Source organism: Leptidea sinapis, chromosome 2 (assembly GCF_905404315.1).
Source record: "Leptidea sinapis chromosome 2, ilLepSina1.1, whole genome shotgun sequence".
NCBI classification, from domain to species: Eukaryota; Metazoa; Arthropoda; class Insecta; order Lepidoptera; family Pieridae; genus Leptidea; species Leptidea sinapis.
In genome coordinates, this window is record NC_066266.1 from 28,398,809 (window position 1) to 28,425,520 (window position 26,712).

The 26,712-nt window shown below is 36.4% G+C and overlaps 1 protein-coding gene across 1 annotated transcript; it reads left to right on the forward strand.

Annotated features, from left to right (window-relative positions):
* Window positions 1-26,712, forward strand: LOC126975090 (mitochondrial coenzyme A transporter SLC25A42). The gene is made up of 6 exons (XM_050822903.1): window positions 1-1,276; window positions 8,284-8,460; window positions 8,553-8,723; window positions 20,527-20,612; window positions 20,877-21,060; window positions 21,146-26,712. The coding sequence occupies exons 1-6, from the start codon at window positions 1,194-1,196 to the stop codon at window positions 21,294-21,296; spliced, it is 852 nt and encodes a 283-aa protein (XP_050678860.1). The 5' UTR covers window positions 1-1,193; the 3' UTR covers window positions 21,297-26,712.

Genomic DNA, 26,712 nt, shown 5'->3' on the forward strand with positions numbered 1-26,712 from the left:
CGAGTTTAAACGGCTTTGTTCAGATTCTAAGTTCTTAATAATTTCATTTTTGTCTGAAATGATTTTCTTGAGATCACATTGTTGGTGGTTCAAGAAGTCTGTCGATTCAGTAAATTCGTTCTTAAGTGTATCTAGCAACTCTTCCTTTAGTTTGGGCAAGACCAGATTTATCTCACTTTTAATCATAGTTTTAACCTCTTCTCTAAGAAGACTTTTTAAATTATGCATGAATTTTGAATCAGGTGCAAGCTTCGTATCAATCAATGAACTTATATTATTTAACAATGATTCATTTAAGGTACCGCGTGGTGAACACTGTGGTGAGTTATCATAGGTGAACTCCGTTTTATTTTTATTAATGTCTCCTTCAACTACTGGAGTCTCCAAGATGTAGCTTGACCCTTTCTTACCACTCTGTTCGCAATAAGTGCACCTCCATTTGGCTTTATTCATAGGCAGAATCTTAAAGAACTCAGTGTCACTCATGGAGGCACACAGGGAGTGAAAAATTCCAGTGCAAGTTTTGCATTTCAGATAATTATCTGTGTTTGTGTTTATAGGTCTAGCACATTCTTTGCATTTCATATTGAAGTTAAGTTAATTGTAAGAATAACAAACCTCGTAATACCAACAGGTTAAAAGTTCTCGTCCAAAAGGTCTTACACTTTTAACTTCACTCGTTCACTTTAGGCAATGATGATAATTTAGATATTTGATACACTTTTACCAATATTTAATATGTAAATGAATTAATTTTATCAACTGTATATATTGTTGATGTGCACTAAACGAATTTAACACTAAAACTCACTTTCAAATTACACTTTTGTTGTACTACGTGTCACAAAGATGTTATGTTTGCTTACTTGAGGTGTTACCTTGACGGAAGCAAGATGCGACGCGATGTATTGTCATTGGTTCTTGATAAGTGTGCAGTTTCAATTCAATCCAATATTTTACAAGTGGGTAAAGATCATGTTGAAAGTTTCAGTTACATACTAACATACGTATGAAGCTAATAAAAGCGTGTTAACAAGAAGAAGCCCGCTGAGTTTCTTCTCAAATCTGAGACATAAAATTTTAAATTAGTGGTTGTTTATGACGTTCTATAAGTGGAGCTGTGTCTGTATCGTCGATGTTCAGAGGCTGGCGGGCGGCGGCAACTGTCGGGCGGCGTGCTGGTGAGCACGTCCATGGTGGCGGGCGCGGTGGCCGGCGCGCTCGCCAAGACTGCCATCGCGCCGCTGGACCGCACCAAGATCATCTTCCAGATATCGTGAGTACACATTACACTGACTCCCACCTAGAGCGCTGACATTGCTGCAACCGCATGGAGGTCCAACTATCTAACGCAGACTATCTAGTTCATTGTTCTTAGATAGTATATTGGGAACGGCCGTTAATGTTCATGAAATTATAATTTTACTTACATCACAGTATAAAAGCTGATTTTTCTATATAATACTTGGGTAATAAGTAGATAATGTTTGCTCGCTAGCCACTCTCTTAGCTCTTGGCAACAAGAGATGGAATATTGAAATGTGTCGCCACTTCTCTGCTGAGTAATATTGTAGTTTTAAGGACGCGTTTACGAATCCGACAAAAATAAGATATTTTTCGGTAGAGTTTGTGATGAAATTAAACTAAGTCTAACAAAACTAAAAATTGCCACTAATAGATTACTTCTTTATCTCCAATTAGCGGGAAATGTTTGCTTTGAAATTTTGATATTTTATGTCGTTAAAACGATTATCCGTTACCTCTTCACACAAAATTGACGAAATGGGGCTTCATTCAGGATCAGTTTTCTGCTACCACTTACACAATTTTGGCTCTTAAAAATTATGTAAGGAAAGCAGATGTAATATTTTCAAAAACACAGGAAATAAATTAATGAATATCTAATAAATAATCTCAGAAAAAAATAAAAATTAATCGTCTAAAGTTCATATATATTTCTGATAAGCATGAGCTTTAAAGTGTGGTATTAACGGTTATTTTATTTTGTCACTCCGTACGCATTGCACAGAAAGATCTATCGAAATAACCTCAGTCCGCGCTCGGCCGCCGTCGTGGTTAGACACTGTGTCGGTTGTAAGCAGCAGCTCGTACTCGGAAAGATCGCTGTACGAACATGAATATTTTTTATAAGCTATACAATACTGTCTTTGATACTTTACATATTTTGTACGCAGTCAGATTTTCAATAAATTATGTTTCTGTATTTTTTTGAAGAATTTGTGATTTATAAGTTCATCTCTAAATATAAGGTCTAATCGAAATCCAAGATGGCGCTTATAAAATTGGCAACTTTTCTTCATGGGTGTCATTTTCATGGTTTTCGGGGTCAACAATAACGAATATCGGATCAAAATCGAAATCCAAGATGGCGCCTATGAATTTTACCAACTTCACTTCATGGGTGTCATTTTCATGGTTATCGGGGTTAACAATAACGAATATCGGGTCAAAATCGAAATCCAAGATGGCGCCTATGAAATTTACCAACTTCTCTTCATGGGTGTCATTTTCATGGTTTTCGGGGTCAATAATAACGAATATCGGGTCAAAATCGAAATCCAAGATGGCGCCTATGCAAATTACCAAGTTCTCTTCATGGGTGTCATTTTCATGGCTTTCGGGGTCAATAATAACGAATATCGGGTCAAAATCGAAATCCAAGATGGCGCCGATGAAATTTACCAACTTCTCTTCATGGGTGTCATTTTCATGGTTTTCTCTTGTTGATACTGTGTAATTTATTAAATAAGGTTTGCTTTAACTACATCCTAAAATTAGAACTTATTGGTAGATTATTACACAAACACACAAAGCACCTATATATTTATTATTTACATATTCTACTTGGTAAAGCGTACTTCACATAAATTGTTATGAAATACGAATAAACCACTACTTTAATTTATACCTAAATGTACTCATATTAATTAACTGTTTTGAATACTTACATTATGTGTTTATGTTACGATATTATGTATACATTAACTATGAATTGGTTACCCATTGCATCAATCGTAGCACTGAACAACGACTCGACACATTACCGATAGTATTAGTCAGGTTTCTAGTGAATATTTGTGAACTGGTTTACGAAAAAACATTGTTGTCTCTGTTTGTCTATAATATTGATTGTAATAGAATCAAGAGGAACATAAATCACTTTTTAAGACACATATCGGTCAGTACACGACTCATTCCACAACTTTATTCACTAGCCATTACAAAGAACATCTATGCAAGACATCCAAATTAACACTAAATTGTCGCTTGAAGTGCATCCTGTTAAGTAGCGGTCACTCGATACCAATACATTTTTTGTGCCATTATGAAAGCGTAAAATCTAAATGTATTACATACAGCTGTTTAACAAATAAGTCTCTAGAGTTTTTCACCGAAGTGTTCTTTTTTGGGAAGTTATTACTGCATCCAATTATGATAATTTGTATCGATAGTATTATTATAAAAAGTCATATTCCTTCGATTATTTCCATTGTTTTATATTTAATAAGAATTCGCGAATGTTAATAATTTTTTAACGATACTGGATAATTTTCATCTATCAGAGTTAGTAAAAGATATTAAGACTGAAGAATGCTTATCTCATTTTAAGCAATCCAAATCAAATCCCAATATTATACACCAATACAGACGTTTCATGATGCAAATTGTTTAAAAAATTCAACGATATTGATAAAATTCAAAACGAAATTGACTTGTTTAAAGTATCCGAATCTTCAATCTGTAGTATAGAGGAGTGTCAAACCTTCCTACCTAAAACCAAAAGCTTAAAAATATTTCAACAAAATATAAGAAGCATAAAGCGCAACATTGATGGGTTGTTACCAATACTCATCAAAAGTAATGTTGACTGGAATTATATAGTATTGACAGAGTACTGGCTTCCCTCCACTCCCTATATCCCTACCATAGCAGGCTATAATTTCTCAGCAACAATAGAAAAATTAACTCAAAATGAAGGTGTTGTCGTATATTATAGACAAGATCTAATTGCTACAATCGAAGAGCCCGAAATTCTAGATGCAAATTGCCTACTAGTAAAACCGAGCAACAACACAATAATTCTAACTATATATCGTCCTCCCGGGTATAAAAATATTGATAATTTTATTCAATCATTGCATAACGTATTACTAAAATACTCTTCTATACAAAATATCGTAGTATTAGCAGATATGAACATAGATATTGGTGAAAATTGTAAGGACGTTAGTAACTTTACTTTTTTGGATATGCTTGCTTTCCATGGCATTCTACCTGCTCACACTTTTCCCACTCATAGCAAAACGTGTCTCGACCATGTATTGTTAAAGACGAAAAAAAATGCTCACTGTCTAGTCCTGCAAACTTCCCTTACTGACCATGACAGCGTCGTGCTATATTTAGCCTCTTGGCAACAAACAAGTACGCCCAGGACAAAAAAATGTATCGACAGTGTATCCCTATCTTGCAATTTAAAAAATTCAAATTTTAACCCCCTTACCTGTCTCAAAATGTTAATAATGCTACGGATTTTTTCATACATACGCTTCAAACATTAATTGCGTCCAATTCAAGAAGTGTAATAATTTCAAGGCGTAAAAAAATTCTTAAGCCATGGGTAACACCAGGTGTTTTGAAATGTATTAGAAATCGCGACAACCTGTATAAAAAAACTACAAAAACACTCCAATAATACAATTCTTAATACAACATACAAAAGATATAGAAACTACTGTTCAAGTTTACTTAAAAAATTAAAAATTGATTATGAAAAATTGCAGTTACAAGGTGCCAAAAACAATAATAAAAAATTATGGAAGACTATCAAAGAGATTACGTATTCTAACAAACATCATCAATCTAACTTAGAACTTATATCTACACCTAATCCACAACAAAAAATTAATAATATAAACCAATTCTTCGCGTGCGTTGGTAAAACATTAGCTGAGAAAAAAACCAAAAATATTAACACTCAAACAACACCAATTGCCTTAAAGTCTCATCCCCACTCATTTGTTTTATTCCCAACCAATGTTCATGAAGTGTCAACAATTATTAATAACCTCAAACTTAATACCGCCGCTGGCCTTGATGGCATTCCACCAGAAATACTAAAAACCAATGTGGATACCTTATCTGAGCCAATAGCATTTATTTGCAATTTAGCAATGTCCACTGGTGAATTTCCTACTGCTTTCAAGAAATCAAGGATTCACCCGATTCATAAGAGTGGGGACAGAGATTGTGTCAATAACTATAGACCTATTTCGATACTCCCCACATTGTCAAAAATCCTAGAACGTATAATTAATAAAAGACTGCTCAGCTATTTGGAGAAAAACAGTCTACTATCAACAGCTCAATTCGGTTTTAGATCTGGAAGGTCAACAGCTGACGCCGTACATGAACTTACAAACTTTTTGGTTAAAAATATAGATAACAAAAAAAAACCATCGCCATTTTTCTGGATTTGGCCAAAGCTTTCGACACAGTCTCTGTCTCTATCCTTTTAGAAAAGCTTGATCGTCTCGGGATTAGGGGTATACAACTAAAACTGTTTGAAAGCTACCTCAGTGATAGAACACAATGCGTCCAAATAGGTAACCTGATAAGTAATGAAGCCGCAGTGTATTTTGGCGTCCCTCAGGGAAGTATTCTTGGCCCTACATTATTTTTAGTATATATAAACGACCTATGTCAACTACAGCTCCCAAATACTAAAATAGTTACCTTTGCTGATGACACAGCTTTATTTTTTAGAGGAGATACTTGGGAAGAAGTGTATTTGAGTGCACAAAAGGGCTTTAATACCGTCAGTGAATGGCTAAATGACAATGTCCTGACATTAAATATAGTTAAAACCAGTTATATTACCTTTTCTCTAAGAAATACAGAATTTACAACCAATCATAATATAATGTTCCACTCATGTGGTAATTCTGAAGACTTATATTGTCCCTGTGCCAAAATAGAGAAATCAGAGACCATCAAGTATCTTGGTATTATGGTAGATAACAAGTTAAATTTTCAATGCCACATAGGACAACTAGCAAAACGAGTGCGAAAATTAATAGTCATTTTTAAAAATTTGAGAAATGTAGCTCAAAAGGACTTGATGAAAAACATATATCAAGCTTTGTGTCAGTCGATATTAATATATTGCATCACTTCTTGGGGCGGTGCTACAAAATCACACTTCCTTAAAATAGAAAGGGCCCAAAGAGCTATATTGAAAGTAAGTAACTCATTACCAATCTACCATCCCACTACAGAACTCTATAAACTATCAAAGGTTCTAACTGTTCTAACTGTAACTGTAACGTCAGCTTTATATCCTGCATACAGTTTTAAAAAAACATAGCCTTACCAGTTACGATCCGGGAAAAAATAAAGCGCAACGGCGAAAAGATAGAATCTGTGAAAAATTATTGTTTAATACTAGATTCTCCCAAAGATTCTTCTGTGTTCAAGGTAAAATACAATAAGGTAAACAAAGTACACTAATAGTAACTGAGAGTAGAGTACGCCCACACACACACACACACACACACATACACACTCACACACACACACACACACACACACACACACACATTTTTGTACTAGTAATTTACAAATTTAAAGTCATTTATTGTTATGATCTATTGTTGCTCTTCTAGTTACTAGTACGGATGTGTACTATTTTAATCATTGTGATCCTTATATCTGGGGGTGAGGTCCTGGTGATCTGTAATACAGGGTCAACCTACTTCAGACACCAGCTCCTCACAAAATACTATCTGTTAAAAAAAAATGTAACACTACTGTACTGTTTGAGCTTTAAGATCTTTGTGAGGAGAAAATAAAAAAATAGATATTTTCGGGGTCAACAATAACGAATATCGGGTCAAAATCGAAATCCAAGATGGCGCCGATGAAATTTACCAACACCTCTTCATGGGTGTCATTTTCATGGTTTTCGGGGTCAACAATAACGAATATCGTGTCGAAATCCAACATGGCGCCGATGAAATTTACCAACTTCTCTTCATGGGTGTCTTTTTCATGGTTTTCGGGGTCAACAATAACGAATATCGTGTCGAAATCCAACATGGCGCCGATGAAATTTACCAACTTCTCTTCATGGGTGTCTTTTTCATGGTTTTCGGGGTCAACAATAACGAATATCGGGTCAAAATTGAAATCCAAGATGGCGACTATAAAAGTTACCAACTTCTTATCATGGGTGTCATTTTCATGGATTTTTGGGTCAACAATAACGAATAGCGGGCCTAAATCGAAATCCATGATGGTGCCTATGAAATTTACAAAATTTTCTTCATGGGTGTCATTTATATCGTCAAAATTAGAATTCATTCATAAACTTAAATTATCTTATAAAAGGCCTGTCTAACAATATCCCACATGCTAAATTAATTCTTCTTTCCCTAAATATATAAATATTTACGTTTCGACTTTTCACTCACAATAAGTACAAAACACATTCCGTTACCAATCTAATTAAAAAATCCCAAAATTTGATTTTGAAAGACCTATCTAATTGTTCTCTGCACCCTCGGATACGATACCCGGCGGCCATCTTGGATTAAAAAAAAACTGCGTTTACTGCACACGACGTTATGCGACAGAATTGCCATCTAAAATTCTAATATTTAACTACTAAACGAATACATCAACCAATTATCAAAAATACAAAGGTATAAAAAAAATAATATTCAAACTTGCTAAAGTATCAAATTCATTTGATTCCCGCAATTAACTTTAAGTACGTGTATGTGTTTGAGCGGTGTCAGTGTAGTGGTGCGATTCGATACCTCTCTGTTTTGAGAACGCGTCCTTAAGGAAATATTTTGAATTATTTCTAAACGATTTATTTGCATCTGATTAAGTGGACTCCATACATCTAAATTAACTAACTACCACTAGTTAAATTCGAAGTTTCTTTTTTCAAATGAGTAACATATTATTTAGAAGCAAACCTTTTATATGGTCGTTCGATCAGCTCGCTGTGCGGGCTCTCTAACGAAGCTAAGCGTCAGACTTTCGCGATCCACTAGAATGTCACATTTAGAACACGATATATTATATTGATATTCAGAGTGGCATTTCGGTATGGTCTAACGGTTATTGAATACCCAAAATATTTAATAGTATCCAAAGTAGCATGCAATAGTATGCAATGTTAATATTGATAATACAGTTTTGTCGTTCTAGTGCGACCGTGTATAATATTAAATGAGTGGTAACTTGTGACGTCAGCAATACGCCGTACACGTGGCGCGCGGCGTGGCAGTTCTTGACGAGCAGCGCGCGGCGCGAGGGCGTGACGTCACTGTGGCGCGGCAACAGCGCCACCATGGCGCGCATCGTGCCCTACGCCGCCGTGCAGTTTACCGCGCACGAGCAGTGGAAGCGGCTGCTGGGCGTCAACACGCCGCAGTCGGCACAGTGAGTGTGTGTGTGCGTGTGTGTGTGTGTGTGTGTGGCCGGTGTGAGCTGGTGGTGAGATGACCGAGCTACTGTGACAGGGGCGCGCCGCTGCGGCACCTGGTGGCGGGCTCGCTGGCCGGCGTCACGTCGCAGAGCCTCACATACCCGCTGGACCTGGCGCGCGCGCGCATGGCCGTGGCTGACTACCGCTCGCTTCGCGTCGTGTTCAGCCGCGTGGTGCGCGAGGAGGGCGTCCTCACGCTCTATAGGTACGCTCATCAAGTCCATTATATATGAATAACGTCATCCTCACTCAAACATACAAATTAGTAAACGACATTTGCTATTTCCAACAACACAACAAGCTTTCTGCTTCGTCTGACTAAGACGTTTGATATAATATGTCCTTACTGTACGAGTGGAACATCGCATATCACGTTGCGCCCTGTCAGAAAATGCGCTGGCGCGTGCCGTGTTTCCACATTTTCCCCCAGTTCACATTCGAGCATCAATCGGTTCGCGTGTGCTCAAAACCATTTACCATTATAACCATTTAGACTAAGTTCAATAAACTAATTGTTCTTAAGTCTAGTTTAATTTATGAACCAAACATAAATTAATCTGTACGGCAACCAGAACACCGTACATCTTTGTCCTTCGAGCCATTTAACCATTAATAAGACCAGTGACCAAACGTGGTGTACATCGTGGTACAGCGTGGAGTACAACGCGGTCCTTCGAGATTTAGTCGTAAATCGGGACTCTCGCGAGTGAATAGTGAACACGTGTCAGTTAACCTTAATTGCGACATTCAGTACGTCGGTAGACTCGAGGCCGACCTGACGCGCACAACTGCTCGCTACTCGTTTATGTAATTTTTGCAAGTGTTTCTCAAAGTTCATATTATTATGTTTGCCTGCAAACGATGTGTAGTTGAAGCTAGGGACGGCGCCACATGCTCTGTGTGTGCGGGTCAGTTTGACTTCCCTTGCGCTGGAATAACTGAGGGTGGATGGCGGAAACTAGGAGAGGGGAAATCTACCTGGAAATGCTCTAGTTGCAAGTCCCGAGGAATAGCCAGTCCAAAACCAAGAACGTCATCGGATCCATCGCCATCGTTTTCGAGTTGAAGCGTTTGTCGTCGCAAATGGAGGCTTTACCAGCATTAGTGGATAGTGTGAGGGCGATACAGGCCGAACTGGTGGAATTGAAAACTATTAGAGAGGAGTTTTCGGACATGAAAGCGTCTATCGAGTTTGTTCATGATGCTGTCGAGGCTCTAACCATGAAGGTATCTACCCTGGAGCAAGAAATTGACTCCTTGGTAAAGACAAAAGGAGATTTGTTGACCCTGCAGGAGAGTGTAAACAACTTGTAGGAACTGCAAAACCATAACGAACAACGTCTACGTATGAATAATATTGAAATTAAGGGTGTACCCGAGTCTAGTGCCGAGAACTTATTTAACATCTTAGATAAGTTGGGGACTGCGATCAACTGTAGAATCCAAAAGGAGCAACTACAACTGGCGAGTCAACTACATCGCCAGAGTGCCTACACGTAATAATAAGCATAACAAGAACATTATATGCTCTGTCCAGAACAGTTACTTGAAGAATGAATTTGTAGCTGCTGCAAAGAATCACAAGGCCCTTAAAGCGGTGGATTTAGGACTACGTGGCGATAGCAGGATTTACGTCAACGATCACCTAACTCTCGAGAACAAAGCCCTATTAAATAAAACCAAGGCTCGCGCAAAAGAACGGGGATATGAATATGTTTGGGTGAAAGGGTGCAAAATTTTCATACGAAAAAACACATCGTCTCCAAAACATCATATCAATACGGAACGCGACTTAAAAAAGTTTTTTACATAATCATATTTAAACAACAGTCCGGCATGTCACATTACTGGATCGGCTCAATAAGTTTGAGAACCACAGGTAACATTTTTTGCTATTCATCTTGTACCTGCACGCCTTTTGTTCTCTTATCGCTCAATCCTAATGACTTTTTGTCGTGCAGTTATTGTGATTATAGACATTATTTCCTTAGAATTAGAACTGCTTCTGGCTTAGTAAGGCGTACAAACATATTTTATTTGAATAATCTAATATCTTATTTTTGCTCATACTTGTGCAGTTTAACTGTTGTACTTAACTTGTATACTAGTAAGGTGCTTATTTGCATTTCATTGGTGGGGCATATTTATTCACATCAATTGGATGTACATATTTATTATTGTTGTGTTGAATTGTATGAAGATATTTGCAATGGCCCCGCTATAATTTTCTACCAAAATGTTCGGGGACTACGAACGAAAACGAGTACTTTTTACAGAAATGTGTGTGTTAATAACTATGATATTATATGTATTACTGAAACGTGGCTTTTGGAGGGAATCTCGGATTCCGAGTTGTTCGATAATCGTTATCTTGTTTGGAGACGAGATCGTAATTATGCTGCTACTGAACAATCGAAGGGAGGAGGGGTTTTAATAGCTGTTAAGAGGGAAATACCTGCTGATGTTCGACATGACTGGCGCTCTTCTGCCGAGGACTTGTGGATCACGCTTACATAGAATCACAGAAAGCCGAAAATTTCTTATAAAATACACATCTGTGTTGTTTATATTTGCAACGAAAATTTGGGCAATACATTAGCAGTTCAATTGAATAATTTTTCTAATAGTTTGGCTGACATTGCTCTGAAATACCCTTCTGATGCATTTTTAATACTTGTCGACTTTAATCAACCAAATATAAAGTGGTGTCAGACAAATGATCTCTCTTCTCTCTATCCGAGTGACATACAGGGTGATGTTCAAAGTAATTTTATAGAAAATTTGAATATTTGTAATCTTTCACAATATAATTGCTTTCACAATATTAACGATAGGATTTTCGATCTTGTACTATCCAGTAACGATATTTCTGTTACTTGCTGCGCTGACCCCCTGGTACGCGAAGATCCCCAACATAAAGCGCTTTGCATTTCGGTCGAGTTCGTTCAGTTGCACAGCCTACCCACTCGTCCTCGCTTACAATATTTGTACAACAAGGGCGATTACGATGCCATAAAACAAAATTTGGACTCCGTGAACTGGGACTTTGAACTGAGGCGTAGATCCGTTGCAGATGCTGTATCGTATTTCTATGACACTATCAACGATCTGCGTAACATCTACATTCCATCAAAAATTGTAACCGTACAATCAAAATCCCCAGTCTGGTATAATAGCTCGTTAATCAAAATAATAAAGGAGAAAGCTAAATATCATTTAAAATTTAAAAAATATAACAACCTCTCGGATCATCATTCATTTGTCGTTTTACGACAGAGAGTGAAAGATTTAGAAAAAGAGTTGTTTAACAATTATATATCTAGTATAGAATCGAACATAAAGCGCAATCCTAAAGCTTTTTGGGCTTATGTAAAATCAAAAAAGCAGTCCAATTGCTATCCCTCTGTACTACAGTATGGAAAGCATTCATCTGGGGATGGGGATGTTATATCCAACATGTTTAGCGACTACTTTTATTCAAATTTTTTGGAACCGAGCGCTATCAATAACAACTCGCCACCAATTAACACACAGACCGTACACGAGGGGGCTGCTTGTTTCGGCACGGATATCGGGTCAATAGAAATAAATAGGGATGAGGTATATAGATTTTTGAAAAATGTGGATCTAAACAAGTCACCGGAGCCTGACAATATTCCACCAGTATTTATAGTAAATTGCGCCGATAGCCTGACTTTACCACTTTCAATCTTAATTCAATTCTCACTTACTGCCGGAGTAGTGCCCACTTTGTGGAAGTCTGCGTATATAACACCTGTCCTTAAAAAAGGATCAAAAGCCGTCGTTGAATTACAGACCTATATCTAAGTTGTGTGTATTTGCTAAAATTATAGAAAAAATCGTTTACAGACAAGTATATTCAGCACTGAAACAGGACTTTAGTGAATACCAACACGGTTTTATAAAGGGTCGGTCGACTACAACAAATTTGATCCTATGTAGCGACTTCCTATCAGACTCTATGGCTCAGAGATCCCAGGTGGATGTTATATACACAGACTACAGCAAATGTTTCGACAAAATTAACCACAACATACTTTTAAGTAAGTTATCTTCCATTGGTATACGGGGTAATCTCTTCAGATGGTTCTCATCGTACGTAGAGAATCGATGTCAGACTGTGATGTTGAATGGATACTCATCTAGAACGAGATATATACCTTCAGGAGTGCCGCAAGAATCGCTTTTGGGCCCACTTCTCTTTAATATCTTTGTCAACGACATCACGCAGTGTTTTCAGTCGTCCAAAATTTTACTGTATGCAGACGACATGAAAATCATGAAACAGATTAACTCTGTCGCTGATGCACTCTCTTTACAAGAAGATATGGACCGCTTTCAAAATTATTGTGTTCTGAACGAGCTCGACTTAAATGTATCTAAGTGTTACATTTGTACATTTACTCGCAAACCCCACCCTATTGCCTTTCCCTATAAACTTCAAGATTCTATTTTAGTTAGAGTTGGATCTGTCAAAGATCTTGGAGTTATATTTGACAGCAAACTTCTCTTTGATCTGCATATTGAGAGCATCATTAATAAAGCCACGAAAGCGTTAGGTTTCATTATAAGAATCTCTTCTGACTTTCAGGAAATTAAAACTATTAAAATATTATATTGCTCTTTCGTTCGTAGTCACCTCGAATATGCCTCACAGGTATGGAACCCAATATACAACATTTATATAGACCGCCTTGAAAGTATACAAAGAAAATTTTTAAGGTACATTCAATTTAAATCTAACTGTTATCTGCCTGACATACACACTGCAAAAAATTTCATATTTTGCCTCTAGCTGAGCGTAGAAAAATATCGGACATAGCGTTTCTAATGTCTTTATTTAATGGTGCAACTGAGTTGCCAGAACTGGTATCTAAGGTGGGCCTATACGCACCATCATTGTTTCTGCGCAGGCCAAATTTATTGTGCGTCCCTATAGCAAGAACTATATATAGACAAAATTCATACCTATTGCGAGCATGTCGATCTTTCAATGTGGCATGCCGGGAGGTTGATTTGGATTTATTCTGCACTAGTGTTGCTAGAATGAAGAGAGCCCTATGTGGTCGGTACTTTGAGTGATTTGGATTTTAATGTAGTTTCTTAATTTCTTGCCTTGAGTTTTTTGAGCAGTGGAGTGTGGAGATGTAGTGATACCTGAATGTGGAAGCTGATAATTGGCCTTCATCATGTTAATTATATAATATTGAGAGTTTTTTAGCTGTAAGTTTCCCTAAAATTGTAAAATAAAAAAAAAATAAAAAAAATTATTAATTTATAAATTAATTTATACCAGTGCATTTAGTTAACCATACCATATAATGATATGGTTAATGAACCATAAACCATTACCAAGGCTTCGAGAAAAACCAGACAACCACGCGCCACTATTCAGAGTGAGATCTTTTATTTTTTTACATATTTCATACTTGTTACTATACAATTTTAACCATGGAAGCTCTATTAACAACCCAAGAACAAATCATGTCAGCAATGGAAACCCTTCGAACCAATTTTAAGAAGGATGGGCCGGAGCCTAAGGCGCCTGCCTATATTGAAAAAGGGATTAAATACTTTAGATGGCTATTGGAGTGAATTCCAAATTAACCACACGAAATTGCGTGCTGAATATGAGGATCCAAATCATAGTTACTTTAGGGATTGTTATTATCAAAAGGCTCTACAATTTTATAATGATTTGAAAAATCTTATTAGAACATTCAAAGCAACTAAACCATTATTAAGACCAGCAACCCCACTGTCTTACGAATCAGATCGTCAGGTAACACCAATGTCGCATGCCGAGAGGAATTCGTACTCCACATCTAAGGAACACTTGACGTCCCAGAATAGTTCTAGTCGAGGTGAAGATATGCTACGAAAGCAAAAAAGTAATTTTAAACCTTTAAAACGCGCCATTGAAGCTGTGGATATAGAAGACATATCCGAACCTTGGGAACTTGAGGACGTCTTGACCAAAATAAGGTCGAGATGGTCGGTCATCGACTCTCTGCATTGGGAGATCGATAGTGAAGGAATAGATAATGATGAATACGAGGCAGCCTTCAGTGCCTACGAAAATAAGTTTGAAAACATGCAAAAAGTCTTAAGATCAAAAATGTATTCTTTTAAATATAGGGACAATTCTACTCCTCAAATGGAGATACCAACATTTAGTGACAATTATCAACAGTGGTTGTCATTTAAGGATTTGTTTTGTGAAACCATACACAATAACAAATCCATACCAATTGCACAAAAGACGCAATTTTTAAAAAATAAATTAAGGGGTGAAGCCGATAAACTGGTACAGCACTTAAAAATTAGTTCAGACAATTACTCAATTTGTTGGGAAATTTTAAACCACAGATATAGTAACATGCGTCTTATTTTTAATTCGCATATTCACATATTACTGAATTTACCAAATCTGTAACAACAGTCAGCCGCACTTATTAAAAGATTGCACGACACCACTAATGAATGTCTGAATGCTATTAAAGCAATGGGGGTCGATATAACATCTTGGGATCCACTAATTGTTTACATCTTAGTCCAAAAATTAGATACAGAGACTCATAACGACTACATAGAGTCGCTACGGAACCCGAGGGATTTACCAACTATCACAGATTTTTTAAGTTTTTTGGAAATTAAGTTTACCTCATTGGAGTCTACGAAACGTAGACAAGATTATCGGTCAAGTACATTCAATCCGACAGGCATTCATGAAAATCAGAAGAGCTCATATAAAATAAGAAACAATAATTATGTGAATAAAAATATTCAACATAAGTCGATGATTAACCATTCATCAATTAGGTCGAACGATATTGTATTACAAAGGATGTGCATACTGTGCAAAAAGAAACATTCATTATTTCAATGCAAAACATTTTTAGATTACTCACCAGAAAACCGACGAAGAACCATTGAAAATAACAACTTATATACGAATTGCTTAATAAATCACTTAGGCAAGGACTGTACATCAGAAAAAACATGTAGATTTTGCCAAGGAAAACATAACACACTTCTTCATAAACCTTACATAACGTACTTACCAACAAAATCAAGTCAGCATGCAGTGGAAGAACCTAGAAAAACTAAAATATGCTTTTCTACCTTACCCCCACAAGTATCTCCTAATCTATTAGCCACAGCGAAGATTAATATTGAACCTGTAGACGGTTCCCACCACGTCATGCGCGCTCTGATTGACCCATGTGCAGAATCTTCGTTGATAACAGAGAATGCAGCACAGATATTAGGCTTACCACGCATCCACCGAAACTGTCTGGTTGTAGGAGTTGGAGAGAAATCTATAAGCAGTAAGGGAGCTATTAAAATCACCATATGCTCATTAATTAATGACTTTAGCATTACCACAGAGGCGTATGTCATGAAACAAATAGTCGGCAACTTGCCTAACCAATCGTTTACCAAACCAGAGTGGCCACAAATTAATAAATTAACTTTAGCAGATCCAGAGTTCTATTTGAAAAGACCTGTAGATCTTATATTAGGTGTAGAAGTATACGAAGGCTTTATTCGTAAAAGCGCATTTCAACCTATTGCTCAAGAAACGGAGTTGGGTTGGATCTTAAGTGGTGGTATTCAACTACAAAATTATTGCCATGTCGTAAAAATTGATTTAAAGGATATCCGAAAATTTTGGGAGATAGAGGACATTTCGGAATATGCTGTAGATATGAAAACTGATGATTTCTATTGTATTCAGCAATATTAATTAGAGACGCAACGCCAACCAGATGGACGTTACGTTGTGAGATTACCATTAAAACCAGATTTTAAAGAAAAATTGGGAGAGTCCAGAACCAAAGCGGTCGCCCAATTTCACCAATTAGAGAAACGTTTTATCAAAAACATAACCATTAAAGAGAATTATAAGCAATTCATTAACGAATACATTGAATTAAACCATACGAAGCAATGTTCTGGTAACCAGGAACCGGAATCATATTTACCACACCATTGTGTGATACACGCGGAGTCATTGACCACTGCAACTCGTGTCGTTTTTAACGCATCAGCTAAAACTTCGACGGGTTATTCGTTAAACGATTTAATATATAGTGGGCCAAATCTACAGAAGGATTTACTCACCCTTATTATTAGTTGGCGTCAATATGAAATTGCTTTTACTTCTGACATCGAAAAAATGTTCAGGCAAGTGTTACTCAATGAGAAAGACCAACCTTTGCAAAAAATTGTTTGGCGTGACCATCCCAAACAACCACTTAAAAATTACGAGTTAGCTACTGTTACATACGGCACCAAGGCTGCACCATTCCTAGCTATGATGACTTTAAAACAGTTAGCCAAAGATGAAGCTCATCGTTTTCCTGAGGCAGCAGAAGTGGTGAATACCAGCTTCTATACTGATGACGTATTGCATGGGAGCCATGACCTTGAATCCGCAAAAAGGTTAAAAGCAGAACTTATAGCCCTGTTAAGTTCGGGTGGATTCAATCTCAGAAAATGGTCATCTAATAAACTTGATTTATTTGATGAAGATACGGAGAACAGTAGTAATGATCACACATATATTTTCAAGCACCAAGAGTCAACAAAAGGCCTTGGGATTACAATGGAAACCAAGTGATGATAAGTTTACGTTTAACCTAATATTAGAACCATCCTTAAAGCTTACCAAACGCACTTTATTGTCTGACATATCAAAAATATTCGACCCACTTGGTTGGTTATCACCTGTTACAACCAAGCTTAAGTTGTTATTCCAGGAAATTTGGTTACTTGATCTTCAGTGGGATGATATATTGCCAGAAACCATTATATCTAGATGGGATACCATAATAACTTAAATAATAACATAAAGCATATTAATATACAACGTTGGCTACAATGCAACGCTAATGACACCATTGAGCTTCACGGATTCTGTGATGTATCTGGAAAGGCTTATGCTTGCGTTATATACGCTAGGATTCATAAGAACGATCAAAACAAATCGTCGGTTGTCATCGTAGCATCAAAAACACGGCTTGTTCCGTCCAAGAAGATTATTTCGCTACCTAGACTAGAACTATGCGCCGCTGTGATACTATCAAAATTGATAAAAACAACTTGTAAATGTTTGTCTAAATTTAATATTAAGATATTTGGTTGGTCTGACTCCACAGCGGTATTAGGATGGTTGAGCGGAGATCTTAATCGATGGAAACCTTTTGTAGCGAAAAGGGTCAAACATGTAATAGAACAAATACCGTCATTATGCTGGGGATATGTACAGTCCAAGGACAACCCTGCTGATTGCGCAAGTAGAGGAATCACGGCTGACGAGCTAGTGCACCATTCTATATGGTGGTCCGGCCCAGTTTGGTTGCTATCGTTTGAGGAAAAAACCACAGAAAGTACATCCTACAGTACAAACGAAGAGATTAAAATTTCAACACAAATAAATGTGTTTACGCTTAAATATGAAAATGACGTCATAGAAACCTTATTAAGCAGACATAACATTTATAAGCAAGTATTGCGAGCTTGGATGCTTCGTTTCTCTATGCGATTGAGTAACAAACCATCATATCTAATAAACCAGAACTGCGAAAAGCTAATATAATTATATTAAAATATGTGCAATCATTGAAATTTTCAGAGGATATCATATATATTAAAAAGCACAAGCAAGCGCCTCCTAGGTGTAAGATTTTAAATTTGCATCTTTTTCTGGATGACCAAGAAGTTTTAAGAGTGGGGGGACGAATATCAACGGCAAATATAATGAATTATAACATGAAACATCCTATAATTTTACCACACAACCATCATTTGACGGATATGCTTATTGATTATGCTCATAGAATGACTTTCCATGGCCGGGCACGTTTAACGCAATCATGGCTTATATGTAGAAAGCATAATCCTACGAAACATAACCAATTAATGGGTGATTTACCACCAGCTAGAACCAATATTTCGAGACCATTTTATCATACAGGAGTAGATTTTACAGGGTTTGTTGATATAAAGCCAGCCAAAGGACGAGGAATTAAATGTACCAAAGGATACATTGCTGTATTCATATGCATGGCAACCAAGGCTATTCATGTGGAGCTTGTATCCGATCTTACCGCGTCTGCATTTATAGCAGCTCTCCGTCGACTATCAGCTCGTCGCGGAACTCCAGGTCACATGTACAGTGACAACGGAACCAATTTCATAAAAGCCAACAGAATGCTGCAGGAAAAGATGGTAAACTTGAAATCCTTAATAGACGACCAGTTCTATACGCAGATAACTGAAATGCAAATTGAGTGGCATTTTAACGCCCCGTCTTGGCCCAGTGCAGGAGACCTTTGGGAAGCCGCAGTTAAAAGCCTTAAGTACCACTTGAAAAGAGTATTAGGAGAACAAAGGTTGACATACCAGGAATTTTCAACGCTATTGGCTCAATTAGAGGGGACTCTGAACTCCAGACCTTTGTGCCCCTTAAATGAAGACCCAGATGATTTAGATTTCCTCACACCGGCTCATTTTCTTTCAAGTGGTCCAACATTAACCATAGTCGAAACTGAAAAGGATTTACGTACCAGATCTCTCAAAAGATATTTCTTGATGTGTGGAAGAGATGGCGGACGGAGTACCTAACACAACTGAACGCTCGGTCTAAGTGGCTTAGTACCCAACGCAATAAGAAAATGGGCGATATTGTGATAATTAATGACACTAATCTCCCACCAGGCAAGTGGGCCCTGGGTAGAGTTGTGGAGCTTCATCCGGGAAACGATGGGTGGGTCAGAGTAGTAACTGTCAAGACCAAAAACGGTACTATCAAAAGACCTGTCGTAAAGCTATCTTTATTGCCAGTAGATCAATTTACAAACCAAAATAACCATGATAGTAATTTGGATCCCGAAACACCACCACAAGTAAATCAAGATGAGTAATCTATAATACAACCAGTAACATCGAGACGGAGAAATAAAAAAGGAATTTACCACTCCGCTACCATGATACTACTTTTGTTCACATTTTTTATATAGCCGTCGGAAGGAAACCATAAGGTTGTTAATATAAATCAAACGCAAAGTTTATATTTTGATAAGATATCAAAAATGCTTATCGGCCAAGATGAATGGAAATTAGTTGTTTATTATGATATAGAACCATATTGGCAAGGAATTACCTTAATAGAAAGATATATAGACTATTGAAACACTACGTGCACAAAACTATCAGTCAAAGTTCATTGTGAGTCTATATTATTACAAGTACGTCATAGTAACAACGAGTTGCAATTATACAATAACTTATTGTTGAGTAATAGGTTCCCAGACTTATCAATGGAGAGGGTTATGTTGCACATTCGTTGTTCGGTGTACTCGATGACCATTTCACCTTACTTCTCTATATGCTCCATATACGAGTGGAACATCGCACATCACGTTGCGCCCTGTCAGCAGTTGCGCTGGCGCGTGCCGTGTTTCCACATTTTCCCCCAGTTCACGTTCGAGCATCAATCGGTTCGCGTGTGCTCAAAACCATTTACCATTATAACCATTTAGACTAAGTTCAATAAACTAATTGTTCTTAAGTCTAGTTTAATTTATGAACCAAACATAAATTAATCTGTACGGCAACCAGAACACCGTACACTTACTACATTACACGTAATTGTTTGTTTTATTTTGTATCAATAATTATGTAATTCCGTAAACTAATAAATATGTATGAAAGTATAAGTCTCAGAACAATGTTGAGAATTTTCAATAATCAATGAATATTTTCGAATACAGGAATTCCACAAGGTAGCAAACTTGAGCCGCAAGAGTTCATAATATAAAAAATGGCATAATACTATATTTTATATAGCATTGAAATATTTTATATAATACAATTTAAAATATATAAATGAAGTCCTGAAAGTAATAATATTTTTCCGTTTCGCTAAGAATCTATAATATGTATAGTATGAGTACAAAGCATCTGTTTGATGTCACCAGAGGATATCCTGCCACCGTGCTTGGAGTGATCCCCTATGCAGGCGTGTCATTCTTCACCTACGACTCGCTAAAACATTGGTACTTAGGTGAGTTATCTTACATTAATATTTTTTTTGTTGTGTTTTTTGTTTTATTTAGTTATCTTACTCTTCTGTTGCACTGCTATTTCAAAAGTTATTAACATGGTTTATTTTTTATTAAATTATATTAAGCATCGTCAAATATTCCATCTTTTTGTGGATCTGTGCAGATCACGCATTATATCGCATCGAAAAAATGTTATCTTTACAGTCTATGAAGGTAGCAGTTGTCTTTAGAAGTTTTTGCAATGATTTTAATTTGATTTCCAGATTACTTTGATGCAGCTCCAAACGGCGCCGTGAACGTGTTGTTCGGAGGCGCCGCGGGCGCGCTCGGTCAGACCGCGTCGTACCCGCTCGACATCGTACGCCGCCGCATGCAGACGGCGCCGCGCCGGCCCGACTGCACCTTCCCCTACCCCGACATAGTGGCCGCGCTGCGACACATATACAGGTGCGCTACCGACTGTCTCGCGCGTCTCGCCACACCAGCTGATCCTAACTAACTAACAGGTGTTGACTGTTGTGTGTTGCTGCAGGACGGAGGGCGGCCGCGCCTTCTTCAAGGGGCTCAGCATGAACTGGGTGAAGGGCCCCATCGCGGTGGGCATCTCGTTCGCGACCTATGACCACATCAAGGCCACGCTGCGGGACCTGGCGCTCACCCTGGCCTCGCGCGACGCCTTATAGCTGGTGCTATAAGGCGTCGCCAGCACGCCAGGATAGGTACAAACAATGTCCGACATTTACCTCAACGAGGCTCCTTCTACGGGACAACTATTGTTATTGAAATTAAAAATAGAATTTTACGACATTCGAAATATAATCAAAAAACTTAATATAAAATAATTTAAATAAAAACAAAACTAACAATAATTATTATAAAACTTTAGGTACAGTTTATGAAATGAAAAAATATTGTATTCTTTGAAATTAAACAGGAAAAACTGTATACATACTGTATAACTTGGGGTCATGGTCCGATATTAGTGCCGCTACGCGACTGTCCACTGCATAATACCTGACGATCGTACAACTATAATGTACAAATAACATATTGTATTGTTAATAATAGAGATGTCGGAAATGCATTCAAATGAATTAATTACTAATAATTCAGTTATAAAATAACATTGTCTAACGAGTGCTTAAAGACTCTAGTTTCTAAAATTTCGCCAAAGAATTTTAAAATGTCACGTTATAAAAGTTAAAATATAATGGTTATATGCGAGAGAAGTTTGATCAAAATACTTCAACGAAGTTAAGTTATATTATTTGTTACGTCTGGACAATCACTTGCTAATATTATCAATTATTGTATTTCTTGCACTGCTTGTTTGTACTATACACACTTGCGAAATGCTAATGTGCGACCATCAATCAAATTGTATGTTTAGAATTCAACCTTTTAAAGTGAAAACTTCTATAGCATCGTTGTGATTTAAAAGTGGATGAAATGAAAAAGCGACAGTAAAAGAGAAAGCACATTAATTCATAAGATTTAAACTTGGGAGAAAATCAGATAAGAAGCATTATACAGTGTTGTGGTACCAGGCGATTATAGTTTAAGAAGAGATAGTCTTGTGTATGACGCGAGTATATATATATAGTATATTATATATAGTACCTTAATATATTCTGACGCCATGCTCACGACGTATTACTATATAGACACCGGGAGAACATAAATATGGTAGCGGTGATAGTACCTAATGTCTTTCATAGTGGTTGAAATCATGTCTCATTTAAGCAACATGTACCAGGACTTCATATGCAGTTAACAGGTTCATGCACAATGCAGGTTTCACTTTTGACATGTATACTTTGTACGCACGCAATTTTTTTTTATATCTTTCTTGTTTTCTATAATATTAATTGATAATAACGTTACATTTGTCGTGTACGTCCACTTATATTGTTGTGTTGTTTGCTATTGTTGTTTATTGTTATTTTTTGTATTGAAATAAGTATTAATGGTAAAAGTGATTTAATGGATTAAACAGAGTTTCTATCAGATATACTATATTATTTTTTATAAAAAAGGAAAATACTTATTAATACAATAATTAAAAACTTAACCATTACAACATATTGTAAGCTGTACCCGTGCGCGTACATTCTAGTTGCGGGTGACGTCACTCGGGTGTCAATATGACGTCATAGTTGGTGCGGGCGTGCTGGGCTGAATGCGATGTTGTTTTGTTGTCATTGTTCCTTCCATCAAATATATACTAGATTCAGCGTTCCGAATCGTACCTATATCAGTGGGAGGCTCCTTTGTACAGGATGCCTATTACTAGATTACGGGTACCACAACGGCGCCTATTTCTGCTGTGCAGCAGTAATATGTAAGCATTATTGTGTTTCGGTCTGAAGGGGCTCCGTAGCTACTGAAATTGCTGGGCAAATGAGACTTGACATTTTATATCTCAAGGTGACGAACGCAATTATAGTGCCGCTTAGAACTTTTGGGTTTTACAAGAACTCTGACCGACGCTGCATTGTAATGGGCAGGGCGTATCAATTAGCATCAGTCCTGCGTACGTACTGCGTACGTCCTGCTCATCTCGTCCCTTATTGTCTATAAAAAAGTAGCTATATGTCATTAAATCAACTTAATCAATAACCCTAGCACGGCCCTTCTCGGAAATGCAAAATTGTTCTAAAAGTATTTAGATTAAAATCAACTTTATTAGTGTCTATTAAAGTTTAGTTTCGCCTTGTGCGTAATGAACATTGGGCTTGTCGCTCCGTACTGACTGACAGAGTTGACAGAGATGTTGACTTGTTTGATGCGACGCCAACGTGTGGTGAAGTTATTCGTTTATCGAAGTCTCTCCAAACAATTGAAATATTTATGAATGTTGATTATTAAGTAATGTACATATAACTGACATGTACTTACTAAAACAAATAAACTTGTTCTGAAACGTCACTATTACGACGGTTATTACCGCAGCTCTTAAAAGCACAAAGTGTTTGTGGTTGTACCTTACTAATCCCTGTATAAATGAGAATGTAAGTTTGTTTGTTGTTGTACGCTTTTACGCCTAAGCCACTGAACCGATTTTGATTAAATTTGTTACAGCGCTAGATTAGAACTTGAGAAAGGACATAGGCTACATTAGGAAAAATCCATGGTTCCCGTGGGATTTGTGAAAAACTGAAATTCACGATGTTGACGTTCGATGAGCTAGAACTATACCTATAGTAGCTTTAAATTTGCCATGGCAATGTTCCTCGAAATAAGTTTCATTTATTATGTTGGGAACGGGAGCGAAAACGGGAACCAGAACTGGAATAGGACATGAGATAATGTTCAATTCCAAACTTGCTTATTATTTTTAAAAGCCCATTATTTACGCGGACAAAGTCGCGTGCATCAGCTTGTAAGAAATATGTTCGTTTGTAATGTGATTGATATTTGATGGAAGGATCGGTCAGTGACCTTGTCTATTATGATATATTGGTGATTATTAAGATATATATTAAATATTAACTAGTTTAGAGTTTTGTGTATGGAGACTTTTATAATAATTATTTTTATATCTAACTCGGGTTCGGTAATGTAACGGGGAATCTCGACAATAATGTAATTTACTTTACCTTAACGAGTTAACTTGGATCAAACATTGTGGAAACCGTCTCCGTGACGCTCCCCAATGATCACCAGGAATAATTAATGTTACTACTACTAGTAAAGTAAGGTCATTGGTCAATATATTAACACCGGTAACTATGTTGATAACAGTAGTACTAACTAGTGTATTTGAATATAATATGAATATGTAATTAACGAAAATAAACTTTATTTATTTACAAGGATTTCAACGTATTGTGTGCTTTACAGCCTGCTTGGTCACGACTGCTGATTGTCCAAACTGTTCCTAGCTTAGAGTTTTTCAGATCAAATCAAAATTATTTATGTAGGTTAAGGAAATGATACTTACGTATGTCTTTATTACATTTAGTACTACTTCGGTAAAGGTTGAGCTTTAATGAGATGGCAATAAGAGATATTTACTATCCCATAGGTGGTATTTTCGGTGCAATTAATTAATAGGTGCTTATTTCTGTAGAGTAAGTTATTCTATAAGGGTGTTAAAAAATCTTGTACTGTATCTTGAGGTGTATAGTGGTATAAAGTAGTGAGAACAAACAAATATTAATTTTCAGGAAATAGCACATTAAAAAGGAAAACAACGATTATAAATATAACCAATTATAAAAGGGTGGCAGTTCTGCAGCTATTTACTTATTTTTCAACGCCCACCCACCTATTTCATTCATGTGCCATGCGAAGGCTGCGCGGGTGACGCGTCGGCAACAACGATTGGACCGAGGTCAGGGCGATGACCGTAGTTTACTCATAAAACAAATGAGTCAGAGTCTCTCAAGATCTTTGAAACCATTTAATATGAAATGTTCTTTTTACTGTAGCATTTAATGTAAGGTGTTTTGATATTTTAGTTTATTTTTATTTATTTGTCTCCGCATTGTACTACATATCCGAGACAATTATCGTACAGGACTTTTTTAACACGTTTTTATATATGTATGTGATCGACATTTGAACATTGATATGATATTATAATAACCAAACTGTTAATTATTATTATTTATATTAAAAAAAAAATTATAAACAAAAATTATTTATATAATTATGTAGCTATAATTTCAAGGTATATATAAATATCTGGTAATGAAATTTGAATCTAGTAAGATTCAAAAAGGCAGTAGTCCTAACATAACATTCAGTGCACAAAGCTGTCTAACCCTAAAAAAAGTTATGAGTAAAGCTCGCCGCTTGATTAAATATTATGAGAATTAAAAAAAAAAACTTGACCAAATATTCAAAATTACAATATATATATATTGTGATATCAAAATATTAATTTTTTCGTATTGTTGCTACATTTGCGTGTTATAAGTATTATTTTAATCGCGGGGTTATGAACGTACTTACTGTCTGAGCGATCGATCACTACATAGAGGATGTTAATACTAGTTTTGAATGAAACGTGCAGTGATTTGACATAAGTTTGATATAGTAGTGATTACAGTATCGTTTTTAGATATACATCTATATAGTTTGGTAGTTTAATTTTATGAACATTTTTTAGGAAAATTTTTGTCTACCTGGATGATATAATTGATTTTTGTCGTGGCTTTTTTAGGTGTTTTCATTCAGGTTTATTGTATATTATTATTATTAACTGACACTAAAAAGTAAACATTAAAAAAAACTACGTTTTAAAAAAACCGACTTCAAAATCTAAAAGTATCAAATAATTAAAAATTACCCCTTATGCAAACATTTACCTTTAAATATTTATAAAATACTATTATTTATATGTGGTACATATTGATAGATTTGAAGTCGGTGTCAAGCCAAATGTAATAGTAGGTACTAGGTACCTACACTCGCCACGCGTGACTTTGAGCAGGATAGCTTAGTCTAGACTCTAGAACAAAACAACCCAAGCGGACAGACACGCGTGGCCAGACAACTTTAATAATTACAGTAAGTAAGCTGTTTATAATATTAAGTTTCATTTTGTTTAGGGCTTGGCACCGACTTAAAACAATATAAATATTGGATTTACTTACATATTCTGTGTTAATAAGTGTAATTGGTTATAGGCTGTTCTTGTTAACAATAAATAAATAAATAATAGTATTTTAATAATATTGAAGGTTGTTAACAGGTGTATTAAATTAAATTTTTAGTTATTTGACAATTTTCAGTTTTTGAAGTCGGTTTTCTAAAACGTAGTTTTTTTATTTTTTTTACTTAGAGTTTCCCTAGGCTTTATCAGTAATGAATTAAAAGTGCATAAAATGTTATGTAGTGACAGAGAGGACAAGAGTTCCATATATTAGTGGCTTGAAGCACAAATGTTTGATGTCACAATAGTGATTTGGTTTCTATCTTGTGAGGGACATGTTCGTACATCATCTATAGAGCGTCGTTGATGAACCACATTGTAACCAGCTGACAATAATTTATACAAAAACTTAAAGTAAGAGTTTTGTATATAGTGAGGTACACAATACAGTCAATTTATATGTGCATGCTGTTATATAATAAATGTTTAATAATATA

Bases quoted from the DNA above. Each gene is read 5' to 3' on its own strand.
- LOC126975090 (XM_050822903.1), top strand. From the start codon at position 1,194: ATGGTGGCGGGCGCGGTGGCCGGCGCGCTCGCCAAGACTGCCATCGCG. The intron at 8,461-8,552 runs GCAGTCGGCACA...CTACTGTGACAG, and splicing joins CTGCTGGGCGTCAACACGCC to GGGCGCGCCGCTGCGGCACC. The intron at 8,724-20,526 runs GTACGCTCATCA...TGATGTCACCAG, and splicing joins GGCGTCCTCACGCTCTATAG to AGGATATCCTGCCACCGTGC.